This window comes from Felis catus, chromosome C1 (genome assembly GCF_018350175.1).
Source record: "Felis catus isolate Fca126 chromosome C1, F.catus_Fca126_mat1.0, whole genome shotgun sequence".
Classification (NCBI taxonomy): domain Eukaryota; kingdom Metazoa; phylum Chordata; class Mammalia; order Carnivora; family Felidae; genus Felis; species Felis catus.
Genome location: NC_058375.1, coordinates 31,242,006 through 31,264,285, shown reverse-complemented (window position 1 = coordinate 31,264,285; position 22,280 = coordinate 31,242,006). Strand labels below are relative to the sequence as shown.

Sequence of the window (22,280 nt, the reverse complement as noted above, 5' to 3'; positions counted from 1 at the left end):
GAGAGAAGGGCATGGTTAGGGAAGGTCCTGAGGAAAACTTCAGTCCATGGATCCAACTTGGGGGTGATTCAGTGATCAGTCACTTTCTCCAAAAATCTGTGGACACCTGCAGCTTGATAACAGAGGATGAATCAGACTCAGTCGCTGATCAAATATAAAATATCTCTATGATTAAAACAAAGTTTATTGAAAAAAGGAAAAGAAATCTTGAGCTCCTTCAGATGAAAAGGCACTCTTTGGGAGAGATGAGGCTGATGTGGGGGCTGGGGTGTCATTGCTCCCTCTGGTCCAGGACCTGGGATTCTTGGGCTCCTATTTTCAGGTTTGTTCATGCAGAGTAAATTAGTATGGTAGGTGGGAAGACAAAAACAGAGTTTCTTTTTTTTTTTCCCCTCATCTTTGAGATGATCTTAAACTTTTCTTCTTTAATCTAATAATGTGGTAAATTAGATTAGTAGAGTTTCTATTTAAAAAAAATTTTTTGAGAGCAAGAAAGAGCATGAGTGGGGGAGGGGCAGAAACAGAGGGAGACACAGAATCGGAAACAGGTTCGTGGCTCCAAGTTGTCAGCACACAGCCCAATGCCAGGCTCGAACCCACAGACCAGGAGATCACGACCTGAGCCGAAGTCGGATACCCAAATGACTGAGCCACCCAGGTGCCCTGAGATTTTCTTTTCTTTTCTTTTTTTTAATTACACTTATTTATTTTTGAGAGACAGAGTGAGACAGAGCACGACCAGGAGGGGCAGAGAGAGAGGGAGACACAGAATCTGAAACAGGCTCCAGGTTCCGAGCTGTCAGCACAGAGCCGGACACGGGGCTCGAACCCACGAACTGTGAGATCATGACCTGAGCCGAAGTTGGACACTTAACCGACTGAGCCACCCAGGCGCCCCATAAATTTTCTATTTTTTTAAAAAAAGTTTATATATTTTGAGAGAGAGAGAGTGTGAGTGAGCAAGGGGGGGAGGGGCAGAGAGAGAGGGAGAGAGAGACCCCCGAGTGGGCTCCATGCTGACTTCGTGGACAGCATCTACTACATTAGTCACCCTGTTTCCACTTTTTTTTTAATTTTCTTTTTTTTTATATATATTTATTTTTAGAGAGAGACAGAGCACAAGCAGGGGAGAGGCAGAGAGAGAGAGGGAGACACAGAATCCAAAGCAGGCTCCAGGCTCCGAGCTGTCAGCACACATCCCAATGCAGGACTCAAACTCACAAACTGTGAGATCATGACCCGAGCTGAAATCAAGAGTTGGATGCTTAGCTGACTGAGCCACCCAGGCACCTCAAGATTTTCTAACTTTAAATAATCCTTATTTTCCTGCTATGAAACCAACTTGGTCATGATGTATCATTCAATAGTTTACTATATTCAATCTGCTAATACTTTAAACAGGATTTTTCCGTCTGTGTTCATAAGACAGATCGGCTGCTAATATTCCTTTCTCGTACTGCCCATCACTGGTTTGAAACTCAAAGTTATTATTAACCCCACAAAATGAGTTTCAGTGTTCTTTGTTTTTCTATCCTCTAAAAGCTTGTAGGATATTCAAATGAGATATTCCATTAAATGTTTGATAGAGCTTGCCTTATTGATCTGTAAGACCTCTTTGTGTGTTATCCATATTAGTTCTTTGTCTGTTAATATATATTACAAATATTTTTCTGTCTTTCAACTTTCTCCATACGTTTTTATTGTAAAGACATGTTAAAGTGTTATGAAGTCAAATTTGGGCATCTTTCCATGGTTTTGTGTATTGTTCAGGAAAGTTTTCCCCACCACAAAATTATTTTTATGTAAAAAAAAATTTTTTATCACAAAATTATTTTTAAAAGAAACACTTTCCAGGGGCACCTGGGTGGCTCAGTCTGTTAAGCATCTGGCTCTTGGTTTCAGCTCAGGTCATGATCTCGTAGTTTGTGGGTTCAAGCCCCGCATCGGGCTCCGTGCTGACAGTGAGGAGCCTGCTTGGGATTCTCTCTCTCTCTCTCTCTCTCTCTCTCTCTCTCTCTCTCCTTCCTTCTCTCTCTGCCCCTTCCTTGCTTTCTTGCTCTCTCTCTCTCAAAATAAATAAACTAAAAATTTTTTTTGTAGGGACACCTGGGTGGCTCAGTCCATTAAGCGCCTGACTCTTGATTTTGGCTCAGGACATGGTCTCACGGTCGTGAGTTCAAGCCCCGAATCAGGCTTTGCGCTCACAGCAAGGACCCTGCTTCTAATCCTCTGTCTCTCTCTTTCTGCCCCTACCCCACTCACGCTCTCTCTTTCCCTCTCTCTCAAAAATAAATAAATGTTAAAAAAGGTTTTTTAGGGGCGCCTGGGTGGCGCAGTCGGTTAAGTGTCCGACTTCAGCCAGGTCACGATCTCGCGGTCCGGGAGTTCGAGCCCCGCGTCAGGCTCTGGGCTGATGGCTCAGAGCCTGGAGCCTGTTTCAGATTCTGTGTCTCCCTCTCTCTCTGCCCCTCCCCCATTCATGCTCTGTCTCTCTCTGTCCCAAAAATAAATAAACGTTGAAAAAAAAATTAAAAAAAAAGGTTTTTAAAAAATTTTTTTAAGAAACATTTTCCATTTTCCTTTAGGTTTTAATAGTTTGTTGTTATTATTATATTTAGGTCCTCAATTAATTAGTCCAGGGATATATTTTTGTATACTAGTATAGAAATCTAACTTGAATTTTTCTCTAAATATGTATCCAGTTGCCTCAATATGTATTGACTAGGCTACTCTTTCCTCAATGACTTTAAATTTAACCTTTATCATAAACTAAATATAAAGACCTTTCCCATAAATTAAACAGATGTGATAAATGTGTGTGTGTGTGTGTGTGTGTGTGTTTTGTCTTTCTCTTTTCAAAAAAATCTATTCTTGGGCTAATAGAACACTATTTGAACAACTCCCTTACAGTATGTTTTGATCTGTGGTGGGGAAAGACCTTTCTCATTTGCTTTTTCAAATTTTCTTGGCTATTTTCATGTAATTTCTCTAGTAGAATATCTTTAGAATCAGTTTGTCAACTTTCATGAAACCTACATTCCGATTTTGCCTGGGATTGCATGGAATTCATAAATCAATTTTTAAGATTTATTTTATTTTATTTTTAGAAGTTAGTACTTCTTTTAAAAGTTTATTTATTGGGGCGCCTGGGTGGCTCAGTTGGTTAAGCGGCCGACTTTGGCTCAGGTCACGATCTCGCGGTCCGTGAGCTCGAGCCCCGTGTCGGGCTCTGTTCTGACAGTTCAGAGCCTGGAGCCTGTTTCAGATTCTGTGTCTCCCTCTCTCTGACCCTCCCCTGTTCATGCTCGGTCTCTCTCTGTCTCAAAAATAAATAAACGTTAAAAAAAATTTTTTTAACGTTTATTTATTTATTTATTTATTTATCTTGAGAAAGAGAGAGAGAGAGAACCAGTAGGGGAGGGGCAGAGAGAGAGGTAGTCAGAGGATCTGAAGCGGGCTCTGTGCTGACAGCAGAAAGCCCAATGTGGGGCGCAAACTCACAAACTGTGAGATCATGACCTGAGCCAAAGTCGGACACTTAACTGACTGAGCCACCCAGGTGCCCCTAAGATTTTATTTTTAAAATAAAAATTTAAAAATCTCTACACCCAACATGGGGCTTGAACTCACAACCCCAAGATCAAGAGTCATGTGCTCCACTGACTGAGCCAGCCAGGTACCCCTAAATTAATTTGACATCTCTGCAACAATGAGTCTTCCTATCCAGGAATGTGGATATACAACTCTCCACTTATTCAGAGCTTCCCTGCTCCTTAAGATTTGTATGTGACTGGCCTGAACCTCTAGTCCATGTCTTGTGGGACAATTTCTCTTGCTCAGCGCCTGCTTTGAGCTTCAGTTTCCACTGAATTGGTTCAGGTTATAAGCCCAAGTATGGTAGGTTGCATTTTCCAAAGATGGCCGCACCCATATAGGTTCCACACCCCACACACACATACGCTCCATGCTCTTCTTAAAATGTTACATTGACATTCGTTCATCAGAAGGTGGAGTCTCTGTTCCCTCCCCTGAAACTGGGAAAACCTTTGAAATTGCCTGGACCAAGAGACTGCAGTGACATTGATGCTGTATGACTTCTGAGGCTAGATCCTGAGAGGCAATTCTGCTTCGGTCTGGTGTTTTCCCTCTCTCTTTGAGCTGCTATGTTTGAAGTTCGGCTACCTTGAAGCTGCTGTGCTGGAGAGACCCTGTGGAAAGCCCACAAATAGATAAAGGAGAGAGCTTCCCGAGAAATTCCAGCTGTTCCCGCCCCAGCTCTCGGAGGCTTCCTAGTACAGACACCAGATGCATTGAGTAAAGAAGCGTTCTAGACGAGCCGAGCCCAGGCACATCTGACTGTAACCTCATCACAGACCCGGAGTCAGAGCCAACCAACAGAGCCACTCCTGAATTCCTGATCCAAGAAATTGTTGCTTTAAACCATCACATTTTTAGGTGACTTGCTATACAGCAAAAGACAGCTAATACACTAGTATGTGCTATCCAGATGTGAAGCGCATCCCCTTTCTGTAATTTCCACCCACAAAAGAAAACTTACACGAGGCCCATGTGTATTTAGCTCACAAAGAGATGAAGAAATGAGCAACGTAAAAACCAACAGCTTTGGGGGCGCCTGGCTGGCTCAGTCAGAAGAACATGTGACTCTCGATCTCAGGGTCATGAGTTCGAGCCTCACGTTGGGTGTAGAGATTACTTAAATAGCAAAAAACCATGGTGGCTCATCGGTTGAGCATCTGACTCTTGATTTCATCTCAAGTTATGATCTCACAGTTCGTGGGATCTACGATGACAGTGTGGAGCCTTCCTGGGATTCTCTCTCTCCCTCTCTCTCTCTCTCTGCCCCTCCCCTTCTTCCTTTCTTTCAAAAATAAATAAACAAATATTAAGAATATCAACAACAGGGGCACCGGGGTGGCTTAGTCGGTTAAGCGGCCGACTTCGGCTCAGGTCATGATCTCGCGGTCTGTGGGTTCGAGCCCCGCGTCCGGCTCTGTACTGACAGCTCAGAGCCTGGAGCCTGTTTCAGATTCTGTGTCTCCCTCTCTCTCTGCCCCTCCCCTGTTCACACTCTGTCTCTGTCTCAAAAATAAATAAACTTTAAAAAAAAAATTAAAAAAATATATCCACAACAGGGGCAACTGGGTGGCTCAGTCACTCGAGGGTCCTACTTCAGCTCAGGTCATGATCTTGAGGTTTGTGAGTTCCAAAGAGCCTTGCATGGGGCTTGCATCCTGTGTCCCCCCCCCCGCCCCCCCACCCCTCCCTCACTCGTCTTCTCTTCAAAAAAAAAATTTTTTTTTTTTAATTAAACAACAACAACTTTGGCCATCCCATTTCTGAGATGTCTGTTACAAATATTACCCTCCTACCCTGGGCAATGCCATCATCCTTCCCTCACTTCCTCCTCCTCTCTTCTTACCTCCTCTAAACTCCAAATTCCTTCCCACTCTGTTAGGCAGATCAGTTATATTCTCTCAAGCCTTCTCTCCCAAACTAAGCTCCAGGAACACGTCTCAAAGCTCAGGGCCCTTTGCCCACGTGCCCCATGGGGTTGGACTTTCCTAAGTTCCAGAGAGTTGGCTATTTTAGCTGATCTTGTGGTCCTCTCCCTCACACTGGGTACAGGATGGTAAAGAAAGTGTCCTCCATAAATCACAATAAAAGCGAAAACGTATCAAGCACCTAGTATGCGTGTCTGCTAGGTTAAGTACTTCATGTACATCATCTCATCCAGTCTTCACAAAAACCCTGTAAGACAGGGACTATCATCATCCCCTTTTACAGATGAGGCAACTGAGACATCATATAGTGTCAGGTGCCTGTGGTCATGGCTAGTGACAGTCTGATTCCAAATCACCCTACCAATATCACTTAAGTGAATGGAAAGGAAGCTAAGACTGGAAGAGAGGTGATGCTGGGTAAGTAGGCTTTGGAAACTTAAGGTGGTGGCTGTTTCCATGAAGGTGGAGGAGATCACCCCGAATGAAAAAGAAGGCCCAGAGCTAGAGACTGTGGTGCTTAAAGATAAAGCTGCAGTGAAGAAAAGGCAATAGAAGAAGGAGGGCTCGATGGTGGAAGCTTCAAGGAGAGAATGGCCATCGGCAGCTCCAGTAGCCAACAGCCTCCTGGGCGGTGGGGGGTGGGGGGAGTGGAGAGAGGGTTACTAAAGAGGGGCTGGGCCCCACTGGTGACCTCCAAGAGACGTATCTCCCTGCTGGGGCGGAAGCAGGGAGATGAGAGGGAAATGAAGGAGTTTGGAGGTGAGGCACAGTCAACTCCATTATAGAGTTGGGGGAGGGGGGAGGGAAGCAAGAAGGAAAAGGTGGACAGGGGTATTCACGGGATGGCTGATCCAGGAAGGGCTTCGGTAGGTTCTCATAGAGAAGAGGCCTGACTGTGTGTGAAGTTGAACAAAGTGGTGCCTATGTTACAGACAGGGTCTGCAGAACCTAAAAACTCGCTCTGGGCCCGGGCCCTGGAGGAGAGAGGAAGGACCCAGGCCAGGGCTCGCAGGCAGAAGTGGCTGACCACCCGGCCAGCGGTGGGGCGCGGGCTGCGGGTCCGGGGGAAGGTGCTGGGCCTTGAAGGTCAGGCTGGAGGGGGACCTCGGACGGCCTCCGGGAGAAATGGGACGACGGTCTCAGTCCTGCACCCCGGCCGCTCCTCGGAAGGCAGAGGGTGGGCACTGGCTGCCGGACGGAGCGGGGCGGAGCTGGGCGCAGGGCGCCGGCCTCCCTCCCCCGGCCCTCTCAGGTGACAGACCCCGCGGGTCCCCGCCCCGCCCCGCCGCATATCCAGGGGGCCCGGCCCGGCCCGTCCGAGAGCAGCCAGCGCCGCCGCGCCCGGAGCCTCTGCGGGCCGGTGCGAGCGTGGACCCGGGCACCCGTCCTCCGCGACCCCGCCGCCCGCCATGGCCGCCGCGGCCGCCCCCCGCAGCCTCCTGGTGCTCCTCCAGGTGCTCGTGCTCGCCCTGGCGCAGATCGTAAGTCCCGCGGCCGCCGCCACGCCGGGACCAGGGTGCGGGGTGGGGGGGTCCGGGGTGCGGGACCCAGGAGGCTGGTGAAGGGCTCGGCCTGTCTGCCCGCTACCCTGGAGCCCCTGACGCCCCCCTCGGGTTCGTACGGCCCCGTGGCGCGCGCCCCCTCGGTGGGTGCGCACGGGGGCGCGTCCAGGCGCCGCGAAGGGAGGCGGACGAGCCGGGGAGCCAGAGGGACCCTGTCGGGGGACGCTCGGCCCAGCCTGGGACCGGCAGCGTGGCCAGGAGCTGGCGCCCGGTCCTGGCAGCCCCGAGAGCCCAGGTGGCGGGGGAGACAATGGTGCCCATTCACAGGGCTCCGGAGCCTCCGCCCCGCCTCCTCCCCGGGGGCCCCGGCTCCAGCCAGACGCCGCTCCGGCCGGCCGCTGCCGCTCGGCCCGGCTCCCACTCCCGCGCCCCCGTCGCGCTGCGGAGGGCCGCCGGGGGTGGGGGTGCTGGGGGCCTAACGGGACAGGGGCGCGATGGGGCCGGGCCCGGGCACCAGCCTGGCACTTCTCGGCCAGGGGAGGGCGCGGGCACCAGGCAGGCGCGCGACCCCTGCCTGGGTCGGGGCTGGCCCCCAAACGAGGGCAACCCGAGGGAGGAACGGCGCTGGGAGAGGGTTGCTCTGAGGGGAAAGGAGAACGGGCCTCCCTTCCCTACGCCCCCTCTCCTTGCGCCTCCCCCACTTTCCTTTCGAGCGAGAGGGAGGAGTACCTACTCAGCATGTATACCTGTTGTTCATCTAAAAAGAATAATACGAGCAACCGTTCACTGGAGCCAGCAGTCTGCTGGGCACCGCCTCGCCTACCATCTGTGATTCACTTGCGCCGTCTGCATCTCCATCTCTTCCCCACCGCGACAGCCCAAGGGCAGCGCGGTCCGGTGGAAGGAGACCGGCGGCCCCAGCTCCACCACTTACTCTCTGTGATCATTCATAATCCTTCTGAGCCTGCTTCCTCAACTGCAAACTGGGGCTCGTAATAGTATCCGCCTGACAGTTCTGAGCGTTCCAAAAGACGGTACATGTAGTGGTACACAGTGCGGTGCACACTAGGTTCTCAATAAACGCAAGGGCGCTTGCGTTTCCCGGGGAGGCTCGCCGCTGGGACGCCCGGCTCCCTGCACAGTCTGAGGGCTGCACGCCTCTGTGTGTTTTCAGAGAGGTCCGCCCGGAGAACCTGGGCCCCCGGGCCCCCCAGGGCCGCCGGGAGTGCCTGGATCTGACGGCATCGACGTAAGTCTCCAACCTGGGCGGCGGGGGGGGGGGGGGGCGGAGTGGGGGGGAGGCCGCGGACAAAGGCGAACTTTGTGAGCGGCGGCGGCGGTGGGGTGGGTGCCTGGAGATGCAGCGCCCCCTGTTGTCAGTAAGCGGCGCCGGCCTGCGCCACAAGGAGCCCGTTTGTTCTGGGAAACCTCAAAACTAGCGCTGAGATGCAAAGCCCGTTATAGCCGCCGGCGGACAAGGAGCTGCTGTTCCGTCTGCCGGCCGCAGCTCAAAGCGATTCCTTATCCCCCACCCCTACTCTCCCTTTTTTGGGGGGGGGGGTGGGAGACGCCTTGCCCTGCCCCCTGGCACGTCTGCATTCTTCTTCAGGGTGGCTTGGGAGCCTTGGTCAGACCGCTGACCAGCTGAACCAGACTCCTGTCTCTTCCTTTGCATTTTCCTCCCCGATTTAGAACCAGCAGGGTTTGTTCCCTGCTCTCCCTAGCATGGTGAGGGTTAAATGCCTCATTCAGGAGGCTCCCCCAGGAGGTCAGCTCCATGTTTACCCATCTGGACAGACTTCTATTCAACCTGGCGCCCCCACCCTCCAAACACTGGGCGCTGGGTCCCTGCCAGACTCTCTGGCGGCTGCAGGCCCTGAACTGCCTGAAGTCCTCTCGGCCTGCATATAACTCCACAGGCCCTGGCTGTCCTCCACCATGGGTCCTTTGTCACCGGGGAAGGAGATCCTTTCTGCCTTAGGAACAGATTGAATCGACCCTCTTCATAGGCCGTCTTGGTCCTTGCTCTTGCCCCAGTCTCTTCTTTCCCTGACCCCAATCCAGAAAAGAGCTGCTCCCCACCCAGTTCACCTCCCTTTCATGTTTTTCTGAAAGTCCCAGTTTCTCCCACACTTGCCCAAATCCAGAGACACCCACTCTCTGAGGTAACTTGGAGCCCACAACCTTATCTGCGGGTCTTCTAACTGGCACCTTTACCAACCTCTGTGTGTCTATAACCCGCTTGCACGTTAACAGCACCTCTCCAACCTGGCTGGGGTTGGTCTCAATCCATCTATGATTTTTTTTTTTTTTTTGAGGGAAAGGGAGCTATTTTCAAAAAGAAAAAAAAAAAGCAAGGCTGAGGGGATGCAGGACAGAAGAGAAGAAAGTGAGGAGAGGGGATGTGGGGCCAGCCAGCCAGGGCTGCCCATTTGGGGTAGCATGAGCCACAGGGTGCTGTCTAACCAACTCCTATCTTACAGGGTGACAAGGGGCCCCCTGGGAAAGCTGGGCCTCCGGTGAGTGCTTTTTTTCCTCTTTGACCTTTGACCTTTCTAGTTCTTGCCCTCCTCTGGCTAATATTTGCCCCGCCTCTGTTGTTAAGGGACCTAAGGGAGAACCTGGCAAAGCGGGGCCAGATGGGCCGGACGGGAAGCCTGGGATTGATGTGAGTACCTGAGTGTCTGGTAAAGCCAGTTAGGGCTCCACTCACTGACTTCCAGAGTCCAATTCTGGCATCTTCTCTCTCTTCTGTTCAGAGCAGGGCAGCAAGGTGGAGACTATAGCTATGAGTTCCCTTCACCTCCATATGACTTGTGACCCCACAGCCACCCCAGGAGCATGAATCACAGGCATATGGGGGTCCAAACAGGGGTTCTGTTCATCTGTAGCAGCCAGGATTTAGTCTCACATTTCCAGCCTCCAAGTAGCAGATTGAACACTGTGCATGGAGCTGTCCTTTCCTTCCCCATTCCCTTCCCTACTACCCCCTCGCGGCCCCAGGAGCAATGCAGGAGAGGAACATTATTCGTCGATACCACAGAATTCCCGGGAGCCCCAAAGTCACAGGCTCCTGGACACAGCCAGAACCATTGAGACAGTCATCTGATTGAGGAATACACCTGGGTCAGTCACTAAAAGATGGGAGGAGAAAGAGGTCCCATGAGTTGCCTTTGCCCTGTTGGCTCAAGAGGGTCATCATGGCTATGAACAGCCACCAGGACCCCTCCAAATTTTCCACAACCTGCAAAGATTAAGAAGCACACTGCCTTCCACTGGCATATTGGTTCTCACATCCATCCAGAGAGGTAAACATGATTAACCCATTTTGGAGATGTGAACACTAAGGCTTGGAAAAAGTTGCCAAGGGCAGACAGACATCAAGAAAATGGCCGTGCAGACCAATCTTGGGGCCTTGGTTTCTCATCTTTCATAAAAGAGTAATCCTTCTGCCTTCCTGTCTCCCAGGGTTGCTGTGAGCACTGGGGGAGGGGAAAGCAGTGTTGCAGTCACCTGACCTTCATGGAGTGGGGTGGGAAGCAGCTGGGGCCTGCCCAGGAGAGACTTCAGGCCCTGCCCTCTCCTGTGGTTCAGGGAACAAGTTTGCCCTTCACTGATCTACCTTCTGTTTCTTCCCCAGGGTCTAACTGGAGCCAAGGGGGAGCCTGGCCCCATGGGGATCCCTGGAGTCAAGGTAAGTGGCCTGCTGGGGACTCAGCTTGGGCCATCCAAGGACGGGGCTGTGGTAGAGAGGAGCAGAGACCTAGGAGACCCCAGCCTCTGAACCTCTCCCCTTGCTCTTGCAGGGCCAGCCCGGCCTCCCAGGTCCCCCTGGCCTGCCAGTGAGTATAATAACCTGCAAGGGCTTCAAGGGACCCTTTGTGGGTAGGGGGCGGGACTTGCAGAAGGAGCCATGAACCCAATTTCCTTTCCTTCTGTTCCAGGGCCCTGGCTTTGCTGGACCTCCTGTAAGTCCTTCTGGATGGGACAGGTCCCTGGGACTCTTGGGGAAGGAGGATACAGAAGGACGGGCCATCAAGGGGAGGGGCCAGCATCCTGTGATGGTGTCCAGAACAGGCAGACTTCCCAGAGAACTCTGGGCCAGCTCACTCTGGGCCTACCTGCTGCCTCTGGGATTCTATGGCCCTTAAAGCCCTAAGTTGTCAGTCTCTCTGGGCTTGGTTCCAAAGTAAAAGTGGAGAAGGGGCTTCTAGGTGCCTATCCCTATGTTGGTATCAGGGTGGGCTAAACCTCCAAGGCATCCTAGCCAGTGACAGCTTTCCTCCTAGGGACCACCTGGACCTGTTGGCCTCCCTGGTGAGATTGGAATCACAGGCCCCAAGGTGAGCCCCAGCCACCCCTCTGCTCACTCTGCCTCCTGCCCTCTAACCTCCAAGCTGGCAAGCTGGAGTCTCTCCAGCAGCTCCTGGGCCTGCTTCTGGCCAGCAGGAGCTCCTTCAGGTCTGGGGCAGAAGCCTCTCCCACTGAGCCCACCTTGCTGTAGGTGGTTCAGGAAAGCCAAGGGCTGGGGCCATTCCCTGCAATTAGGCCTCTTATCTCCCCAAGATCTCAGATCTCAGAAGGTGACCTGGAGGACAGGGTGGACAGGACAGTATCGGGGACTGGAGGAGGGGGCAGAGTGACCCTGGAAGAGCCGGACAGGAGTATGATCTTGGCCCATCTTGTTTCCAGGGGGATCCTGGACCAGAGGGGCCACCAGGGCCCCCGGGGCCACCTGGCAAACCGGTAAGTGTCCCCAGACTTCCCGCATGGGGAAGGATGAGGGTCTTTGGCACAAGCCTGAGGTGGGAAAGGCTCAGGTCAGGCTTCATCTCCATATATCTGCTCTCAGGGCCGCCCAGGAACCATCCAGGGTCTGGAAGGCAGTGCGGATTTCTTGGTAAGAGGAGGCCCTGGGGCGGGTCTAATGTGGGGAAGGGGTGGGTCGGCTTTGGAGGTAGAGTCAGTGGGATGGCGAGGGGCTGCCCCACGGAGGTTCAGCCAAGTGGGGTGAGAGGAGGGTCTGGGAGTTGGCAAGACAGGGCAGGCCGGTGACCACAGAACCTGGCGGGATTTTCTTTCCAGTGTCCAACCAACTGTCCGGCGGGTGTGAAAGGCCCCCCAGGGCTGCAGGGAGTGAAGGTGAGCTACTGGCCCAAGTCCTTGGAGGGCAGAGCAGGTGGTTGGAAGGCGACCTCACACTGAGTTCCCTCCTTCCCTTCAGGGGCATCCTGGCAAACGCGGGGTTCTGGGAGATTCTGGCCGCCAGGGGAGGCCTGTGAGTATGAGGAACAGAGGGCTACAGAGTTGTGTGTGAAGAGGGTCTTACAGGGACCGCCCCTTCTTCATCCCTTCTCCTTCCCCTGTGGGTCTCTGGGCACTGAGCTGAGAAGCAAGAGGCCTATATTCCAGGTCAGCGTGTCTCTGGACAAGTACCTTCTCTTTGCTGGGCCTCCCTTTTCCCATGGGTTCTAGGGTCCTTCCTGTCTGCTTTTTCTGGGAAAGGGACGGTATCTTTGGATGTCTGTATGTTTTTCGCTCGATCTGCCTGCCTGTCTGATCACTCACTCCTGCCCCACAGGGTCCCAAGGGAGACGTGGGTGCCTCTGGAGAGCAAGGCATCCCTGGACCACCGGTAAGGAATGCTCCTCCCGGGACCCCCCTCTCCTCATCCTAAGGGATCTTAGTGGCGCCATTCCCTTGCTCTGGCCTTTAACCTGTAAAAGAAACACCTGTGTCCAGTTGGCACGTCTCTGGGTGGAGAGAGGGAGGCTGACTGTCAGAAATTGGGGGACAGGCACCAATGCTGTCAGCCAGAAGACTCAGCTGAGGCCCAGGTTTTGCCTCTGTCCCCTTGAGTGACCCTGGTGAGTCCCTCCCCATCTCTGAGCCTCAGTGTCCCCTCTCTGAGATAAGGACTATGCTGCCCGCCTCAGAGGAGCCTTGAAATCGCCATTGCTGTCATTCTTGTGTCTTGACAGGGTCCCCAGGGCATCAGGGGCTACCCAGGCATGGAGGGACCCAAAGGAGAGACGGTAAGTAAGTCGGGGGTGTCCTGCAAGAGCTGTCATGCACAGCCCCCGGGCCTCTGGGGTCCAGCCAGAACTGACTGTAACTCTTTTCTCTCCCCAGGGTCCTCGTGGGTACAAAGGCATGGTGGGCTCCATTGGTGCTGCTGGGTCACCAGTAAGTGTCCTCTTGCTCCTGCACACATACCTCCTCCAGGCTGGAGCTCCTGGGGCTGCAAAGGGAGTGGGGCCCCCGCTGAGCCCATGTGATCTGGATGCCTGTTTGTCCTTGCCAGGGTGAGGAAGGTCCACGGGGGCCGCCAGGCCGAGCCGGGGAGAAGGGCGATGTGGTGAGTCCTCAGCCACCCTTTGTCCAGCCAGGGTCCCTGGAGAGTACTGGGGGGGCCACCCACGACTCGTGTGCAAGTGTGTGTGTGTGTGTGTGTGTGCATTACTCTGTGTGTCTATACGAGTGTGTGTGTGTGTGTGTGTGTTACTCTTTCCATGCGGATGCATGGTTGTGTGTGCGTGCGTCACTCTGTGTTTGTATGGGTGCGCACGAATGTGTTGCTTTGTGTGTGTCTTTGCAGGTGCGTGTGTGTGTGTTACTCTGAGTGTCTGTGCGAATGCATGGGGGTGTGTGCGTGAGTTACTCTGCTTCTGTACTTTGTGTGTCTGCAAGTGTGTGCATGTGTGTGTGCGTTACCCTGTGTGTCTGTGCAGGTGAGTGATCCCTGCGGGGCAGGAGCCTCTGTGCTGGGAGCCCAGGCACCCCACCAGCCCCCACTCCTGCAAGCCCAGCCTGTGCTGATCACATTCAATTTGGGAGAAGGCACAGGATCCAGTCCCACGCTCGCTGTGGCCAGACAATGAAATTCCAGCAAATCAGCCATGGGGCTAATGGGATTTGGTCTATATCCCAGTTCTCTTAACTTTTTTAAAAAATTAATAGACTATTTCTTTTGAGCAGTTCTGAGTTTATAGAAAAACTGAGCAGTAACTAAACTTTCTTAAAAGTTTTTTATGTTAAGTTTTTAAACACATATAAAAGTAGAGAGAATCATATGCTGAATTTCTATATACCTGTCTCCCCAAATTGACACTTTGCCCTATTCAATCCACCACTTTGTTGCTGATATTTTATATCCTTCCTTTTTTTAAAAAAAATATTATTTACTTTGAGAGAGAGAGAGGGAGGGAGAGAGAGATAGCTCTAGTGGGGGAGGGGCAGAGAGAGACGGAGAGAGAGAATCCCAAGCAGGCTTCATGCTCAGAGCAGAGCCTGACACGGGGCTCAATCCCACGAACTGTGAAATCATGACCTGAGCCAAAACCAAGAACCGGGCACCCAACTGACTGAGCCACCCAGGTGCCCCTGTTGTTGATATTTTCAAGCAAATCTTTGCCTCAACATCATGTCATTTCACTCCTAAATACTTCTGTCTGTATATCTTAAAAATAAGGGCTTTTTCTCACATATCATTCACTTTCATACCAACAAGATTATCAATTATTCCTTAATATCAGCAAATATCAGTTATTCCTTAATATCAGTCTATGTTCAGTGTTTCCCAATTGTCTCAAAAATGTCTCTTCAGGGTTCTTGTTCAAATCAAGACCCAAAGTCCACACATTGTATTTGGTTGTGTTCCTTCATATAAGTGGAGCTCAGAGCCCAGGTGAGGTCTCAGTGAGTGCTGGTTCCTATCCCTGCACTTGCCCAGCCCCGCCCAGCCCAGTCCCATCAGCTTGGCGCTGACCTCTACTCCCTCCCCTCTGGGCCTCAGGCCCCTCTTCTCCAGCCCCTGCACAATGTGGCCTGTGACAAGAGGGACCCTGAGAGCTGGAGGTCCCTGTTCTCAGTGCTCCCCTCTCTGATCAGCCCGACAGGGGTTCAGCATCTCGAAGGTGACGTCATTTCTATCTACTTTGCAGGGCAGCCAAGGCGTTCGAGGACCCCAGGGAATAACAGGCCCGAAGGGAGCAACCGTAAGTGGCCCAGGCTTACCCAGACAGAGAGCGGGGTCAACTCTGTCCAAGCTTCAGAGGACGAGGAGCCTGAGATTCTGGATTGAGCTCTGTTGCTGATGGGTTGGCTCTGTGACCTTGGGAGAGGCCCTCTTTCTGTGCCTTAGTTCTTTCACCTGTAAATGGGGTGGTGATGTAGCAGAGGTTTGGGGAAGCTTGCAGCAATCTGGGACACTTGTCATCCACTGAGGAAGGACTGTGGCCCATCCCCCCAAATCCTCTTCCCATTTCTGCCCCCCCCCCACTCAGTTGGCTGGTGGGGGTTCCTGAGATAACCAGACCCACTTCCTACCTACACACTGACTGCAGCTGTCACAGAGGGACATGGGTGGGTGGCCTGACCCCAGGCATCTCCCCACTTTCCTTCTGAGCAGGGCCCCCCAGGCATCGACGGCAAGGATGGGACCCCAGGCACACCTGGCATGAAGGTATGAGTGGGGATTGCCGGTAGAGTTGGGGAGTGGTCAGGGTCCCTCCCAGCTCAGGCCCTGAGTCTCATCACACTGATCCTGGAGGCGTAGGAGCCTGGGATCCTCAAGTGTGCCACTGATGCATCCCTGCTTGCCTCTGGGCCTCAGTTTCCTTACTTGCACGGGGGCAGAAGCCATGGACCCTCTAGCTGGAGCTTTCACTTGTGCCTCTGGTTCTCTGTCTCTCCCAGGGCAGCGCAGGACAGGCGGGGCGGCCAGGAAACCAAGGCCACCAGGGCCTAGCGGTGAGTACAGGGTGGAGTCCCAGGGGCGGCCCCAGGGGTAAATTGCTTCTCCTGCTCAGTGGAGGAGTGCTTCCCCATGGTGGCATGAGTGGTTGATGAGGTGGAAATCCACACACCCAGGGATCTTGCTCTAGTCCTTGTTCCCAATCAGCCCAGACCTCATCACCACCTCTGTGGCCCCTGGCCTGGCTTAGGCCTCATCATTTGGACAGTTGCTCTAGCCTTCTCTTTGATCATTCTAATTCTCCATGTTGGTGATTTCCCACTAAGGCACTTTTCATGGCCCTCACTGCCTCCAGGAAAGTCACTCCATCCAGTCATTCAAGACATGGTTACTGAGTCCCCAGGGTGCACTGAGAGGCAGAGAAAGTTGTGAACAGGACAGCTACAAGGCTTGTCCTCACAGCTCACTTTAGCATTCAAGGCCACCATAATCTGACCCCACCATACCCTTCCATCCTCACCAGCCACGGCCCCTCCGTGTCCTCTCCTTTCTCAGGGAACCCTGCCTTGCCTCTTCTACCCCTACACCTTCAGGCCTTTGCAGGTGCTTCTACTTGGAATGCCGTTCCCTACCTCTCTGTGCCTTCTCACCATTCAGGGCCATCTCCATCGCACACCTTCTGGAAGCCCAGTCCATGGGACGCCCCCTGCCTCCCTGCTGGAGGTGCTGAGGCCAAAGCCTGATAACATGCCTGTGTGCAGATTGTGTTCCTGTAGGCATTTACATGTGCCTGAGAACACAGGGTGCTTCTCTTCTCCCCATAGACTATAGGCCCCTCTGTACCCCTGTCCTCTCCCACCAGGGCTCAGGGTACAGTCAACTCTGTGATGCCATGGCTGGGCCTTCTGTTGTTCAGCTCCCACAAGCCAGGGCTGAGGAAGGGAGGGGATCTGGAATGGGGATGGGAGGTGCCTGGGGCTCCCCAGTGCCAGGATAGAAACTGATGTCATCTTCTTTCTCCAGGGTGTGCCAGGCCAGCCTGGGACAAAAGGAGGCCCTGGAGACAAGGTAAGGTGACCTCAAGCTGGGGACAGGATTGGCTTCATCTGAGCAAGGGAGCCTGGGGGGCAGGGTCCAGGGGCATGGCTAAAAGACCCTAAGGCCCAGGCCTCACCCCAGGCTCAACAACAGTGCCCAAGCACCTCCTTCCTGCCGCTCCCCCCCAGCCCTCTGTGGAAACAGGATGGCATGGCTCCCAACCAGAGGAGAAACAAACAGGAAAATAAATGGACTCCAAAAGACCTGACCAAGAACACCTTTTCCCCAACTCATTTGGTTCTAGATTCTGTTTAGGGTTCATCAGGCTTCTGCAAGATCAAGAGCTTGACTAGACCCCCCAGACTGACCTGAAAACTGTTTTCCTGCAGGGGGAGCCAGGCCAGCAGGGCCTCCCTGGATTCTCTGGTCCTCCTGGGAAGGAGGTAAGTGTCCCTTCCCTGACACAGGGCTCTTGCATTAGTCCCCCTCCCAGGTCTGAAGACCCTGCACTCAGCATATGCAGCCTGGGTGAGAGTGTGGGGTGAAGCCCTAGTTTAGGGGAGCCTGAATGCCATTCGGGGCTATGCACACTGACCCACTGACCCAGGGAGACACCCCTTTTCCACTCTGGGTCCTTGTTTCTCTATGTACAGTGTGGTGATGGCGGGATTGGTTCTGTTCTATATGGGTATGACATCCTCAGATGGCCAAGTTGACTGGGGCTAAGAATCCAGCAGAGTCATTCATTCATTCATTCATTCATTCCATAAACATTCACCAAATACCTGCAACTGTGTTAGATGCTGAGATAGTCTCATACTCGGAGTTTACAGTTTAGTGGAAAAGGCAGATATTAAATAAATGATCACATGATGACTGACTACAACTATGTGGGGTCCTATTGAAGGAAAAGGACAGGGACCCAAAGAACAGGGGATAAATGATGAAGTGAATTAGCTGAGACCCAGGGAGGGTAGGGGTTAGCCAGCCGTGGAAGGGAGGGATGCACCAGGCCCATTGCCTCACTCCCAGTTTCTGTCCCCCAGGGAGAGCCAGGACCTCAAGGAGAAATCGGACCCCGCGGCATCATGGGGCAGAAGGTAAGTGCCTGGCACAGTGGTCCCTCCCTGGGGGCCTTTGCAGCAGCTGGCACCACTGGACCCAGGATCTGGGTCCTATCCACGGCTCCAGCACCTGCCTAGTCCTGCCCAGCCTTGAGAGGCCTTCCAGGCAAGGGCCCCAGTTTGCTGGTCTGTAAAGTGGAGCAAAGGACCTCAGTGCTGGTGTGGAGGAATGGAGGGCATCCTGACCAGCAGGGTCTGGGGTCTGGAGGGGGCGACCGAGGAGGGGGGTGTGTGTCATCCTCTGGCCTGTGTGTCATTGGCCTGTGTGTCATCCTCTCTTTCCATTTCAGGGTGACCAGGGTGAGAGGGGGCCGGTGGGGCAGCCAGGCCCTCAAGGACGGCAGGTTAGTGGAGGCGGCCAGCTGTGATGGGCAGTGGGGAGCATGTCTGGACACCTCATTTGATACACTACTCCGGGTTCTTTTCTCCTCAGGGACCCAAGGGGGAGCAGGGGCCTCCCGGAATTCCAGGGCCCCAAGGCTTGCCAGGCATCAAGGGAGACAAGGTACCAAATGGGGCTGGAAAATACCTGGGCAAGAGGCTTCAGGACCTGGGGGGGCTGGAGCTCAGTTAGGTCCTTCCTCAGCCCTCCAGATCTTCGCGGAAAAATATGTCCGGCGGGTCCCAGGCGGCCCTGGGGGACAGGGAGGAGCTGCAGAGGGGTGTGGCCAGGACCGGGGGTTGCGGGGGCGGGGGGCGGGGGGGGGGAACCCAGACGTCCCGGGAGAGGGGAACTCACCAAGTCCTGACTGCCCGCTTGCTGCAGGGCTCCCCAGGGAAGACCGGACCCCGCGGCGGCGTGGTGAGTACCAGAGTCTCCCCTCCCCCCGCGTTCCGGGCGGCGGCGGCGGCGGCGGCGGCGGCGGGTGGGGTCCGTCGCCGCTCTGACTCGCTGTGCTCAATTTGCAGGGCGACCGGGGGGTGGCCGGTCTCCCGGGAGAGAAAGGCGAGAAGGTGAGCTGGCCGCGCGGGGGCGGCCGGGGCGGGTGGGGGGGCAGGGAGGGGGACGGGCTCTGGGGCTTCAGCGCCCGTGACCCGGCTTCCCTGTGCCTGCAGGGCGAGTCTGGCGAGCCGGGGCCCAAGGGACAGGTAAGTCCAGCCCCCGCAATGCCGCGCCCCGCTGCCCGGCGACGGCTGCTGTCCCGGCCTCCTCCCTCTCCTCCCGCACCTTCCCCTCCCCTTCTCCTCCCTGTCCACCCCCTCCTCCTCCCACCCCCACTCTCCCCTCCCCTCCCCCTCTCCCTCCCCGGCGCGTGCGAACTCTCACCGCCGCTCCGCACCACCCCCACCCCCGCTCCGGCAGCAAGGAGTCCGCGGAGAACCCGGCTACCCGGGCCCCAGCGGGGATGCGGGCGCCCCGGGGGTGCAGGGCTACCCCGGGCCCCCCGGCCCTCGAGGACTAGCTGGAGACCGAGGCGTGCCGGGACTGCCGGGGAGACAGGGCGTGGCGGTGAGTCGGCCCCCAGGAGCGGGGAGTCTCCCGGTAGGAAATCCCTTTGCGGGCGCGGCTGACCCCTCAAAGGCTGGGAGTCCCCGGAGCCAGCTGGCTTCCCTGAGGCCCCACCTCGGACGGCTTGGGGGTGGGTGCGGCGGGGGGGATTTCTGTCCGATGCCGCACAGACTTCCGTGGGAGAATGGGAGCCGGCCAGGGGCTTCTTCCTGGAAGGCCTTCTCTGCTCGCAGGGCCGAGATGCCAGTGACCAGCACATCGTGGCGGTGATGATGAAGATGATGCAAGGTGAGGGCGGAGGCAGCACCCCCTCCTCCTCCCAGTCCAAGCCGGCGCGGCGCCACCCCTCAGGAGCTGCTCCACTTGGCCCTGCCCGAGGGTCTGCGGGCCTGGGTGCTCATTCCAGCTCTGCTTCCAAGAGGCCGGGGACCTATGAACATCTGTCCACGCTGGATCTCTGACTTCCGCAAACCGGGGGGAATGGGACATTAAACACCGGGCTTTCTCCTCTGCACACCTAGGGGCCCGGCTCGTGGGGGACGCTCTGCCTTCCCATTTCACCGAGCCCACCCCCATCTCACAGACCTCTCCTCTCCCTCCCTCCCTTCCAGAGCAACTGGCAGAGGTCGCTGTGAGTGCCAAGAGGGAGGCCCTGGGTGCGGTCGGGATGATGGGTCCCCCAGGACCCCCTGGGCCTCCTGGGTACCCAGGCAAGCAGGGACCCCACGGGCACCCTGGCCCTCGGGGTGTTCCTGGCATCGTGGGAGCCGTGGGTCAGATTGGCAATACAGGGCCCAAGGGTGAGTGCTGTTCTATGGTGGGGGTGGGGACTGGGCAGGTATGGACTTGGCCAAGGCCAGACCCCATTTGGGTTATGGGTTGTGTGGTCTGATGGCTCAGCCTCCCGTTTTCTCTTTCATCATTCCCCCTCTCCGGATGAGGCACACTTTCCCCCACTCCCTCAGCAAAGTTTTCCAGAAGTCATATGTGACTCCTGGGCTTGCTTTCTCAGTAGAAAATTGATGGAGATGAATGTACTATTTTATAACTTGGGTATTTGGGGGGAGGGGGTGTTGTTATAAATTTGCTTAGTGGTACTCCATAGACATCCTTCCATGTCTCTAGAAGCGGGGAGGTGAGTTAGCAAAGTAGTAAAGCATGCAAACTTGAGAGTCACAAGACAGGTGTCTGTCCAGACTCTGCCACTTTCTCCTTATAGACCTTGGACAAGTTACCTGATAATCTCCCTGGGCCTTAGATTTATCATCTGTAAAATGGGGGATGTTAATAACAACCACCTCATAGCATTGTCCTGAGGATTACATGTGGAGGTAATTTACGTAGAGTTGGCACATAGTAAATATTAGCTATTATTATTATTATTATTATTATTATTATTATTATTATTAGATGCTTTCCTGTAATGAACTTGATTGGCTGTAGCCTTCCATCCTGTCTGGACCTTCCCTTACTTAACCAGTTCTGCAGACATTTCCAACTTTCCCCTATTATAAACTAGCATAAAACAGGAATAATTGCTGTGTGTGAAATAGAAATGAAATAGCAACCAAAGTAGAAAAAACATCCTCCAATTGTGAAAAGTGAAGGCTTCTTTCTCCGCAGGAAAACGCGGCGAGAAGGGTGACCGGGGAGAGATGGGACGTGGGCATCCCGGGATGCCTGGGCCCCCGGGGATCCCAGGTAAGACCTTGGCCCTGCCGAGCGGCAGTTCTGTCCCTCAGCTCTGGGATTCAGGACCTGCAGACACTTGGGTCTCTGCCCTGGTGGCCTCTTGCTCAGCCAGCTCATTCTCGCACATCCAGCTTTTGCATCCCTTTGGAGCACCCGGGAGCTGCTGGGTGGGGTCTGGCTGGGAACCAGACAGCTGAGATTCTGAGGACGTCCTGGCTTGTACCAAAATCTGCTTCATGTAGGAAAATGAAAAGGCATTTGCTCCCAAGATTCACTAATTGGGAGGTGGGAGTAATGGATAATGCGACTCTCTCAGAACCCGTCTGGGGCAGTCCCTTTTTCCTGGCCTCATCCTTGACCTCATCCCACCCCCACCACTTCCCTGAAAAACGGGACTGAGAATCCTACAGCCAGCCGAGACAGGAGGAGGCGGCCCTGATGTCCCGGTCTTCTCCCTTTCACAGGACTCCCTGGCCGGCCCGGCCAAGCAATCAACGGCAAAGATGGAGCTCGGGGATCCCCAGGGGCCCCGGGAGAAGCAGGCCGACCAGGCCTGCCAGGCCCCATGGGGCTGCCAGGCTTCTGTGAGCCTGCGGCCTGCCTTGGAGCCTCGGCCTATGCCTCTGCACGCCTCACAGAACCTGGATCCATCAAAGGGCCATGAGCATGAGGCTGGGACAGAGCCCAGTGGGCACCCTGGGGGGAAAGGACTGGGTTCCCTCTGGATGGACACATACCCCATCCCTCAGCCCAGGAAGCCAGTTTTCCCAGGACCTTCCATCTGGGACCCAGGAGTCCTGAGAAAAAGGAAATTCTAAAATATGGGGGAAGGAAAGGGAGGGCATTGGAATGAAAAGGTGAGACCAACAGGGCGAGTGTCACCCGAAAGTCCCAGCTCCAAAGCAGATGGGTGGCTTTCCTTCCTGGAGCACGACTCGGAAGTTACCAAAACAAATGTCTCCTTAATCTGTGCCATCTTCCAGGGGCCATCTTCTTTGGGGCAGGTGGACTGAGGTCTCTGCCCGTCCCTGATCCCATCTTCCTCCCCTGGACTTGCTGGGTGATGGCTGGTGGGTGACTCCCCAGAGGTGGCCATCCTTAAGCCAGCCCCACTACTTCCTCCCTGCCTCCCTCCCATCTGAGTATTTAAACACCCATCTCCCCTCTCTTCCTGGCATTATCCCCTCCCATCCTCACCCCTTCCCCGAGATCCATCCAGGCCTTGCTGTAAATAAAAGCCCCCGACTTGGATACGAA

General features: G+C 54.5%; 1 protein-coding gene and 1 long non-coding RNA gene across 2 annotated transcripts in view; one reads left to right on the top strand and one right to left on the bottom strand.

Moving 5' to 3' along the window:
* LOC111561714 overlaps window positions 1–17,813 on the bottom strand; it is a 27,048-nt gene extending 9,235 nt beyond the window's left edge. The window contains exon 1 of the long non-coding RNA XR_002744430.2: window positions 15,041–17,813. This is a non-coding gene — a long non-coding RNA (uncharacterized LOC111561714). The remainder of the gene's footprint in view (window positions 1–15,040) is intronic.
* On the top strand, window positions 6,835–22,280 carry COL9A2 (collagen type IX alpha 2 chain). Its single transcript, XM_023258522.2, has 32 exons — window positions 6,835–7,003; window positions 8,199–8,273; window positions 9,508–9,543; window positions 9,630–9,692; window positions 10,665–10,718; window positions 10,831–10,866; window positions 10,969–10,992; window positions 11,314–11,367; window positions 11,717–11,770; window positions 11,877–11,924; window positions 12,110–12,166; window positions 12,249–12,302; window positions 12,606–12,659; window positions 13,006–13,059; window positions 13,157–13,210; window positions 13,329–13,382; window positions 14,968–15,021; window positions 15,435–15,488; window positions 15,722–15,775; window positions 16,743–16,787; window positions 17,147–17,200; window positions 17,804–17,857; window positions 18,172–18,225; window positions 18,315–18,386; window positions 18,648–18,683; window positions 18,791–18,835; window positions 18,938–18,970; window positions 19,185–19,331; window positions 19,565–19,619; window positions 19,943–20,131; window positions 20,955–21,032; window positions 21,488–22,280. The coding sequence occupies exons 1-32, from the start codon at window positions 6,932–6,934 to the stop codon at window positions 21,685–21,687; spliced, it is 2,067 nt and encodes a 688-aa protein (XP_023114290.2). The 5' UTR covers window positions 6,835–6,931; the 3' UTR covers window positions 21,688–22,280.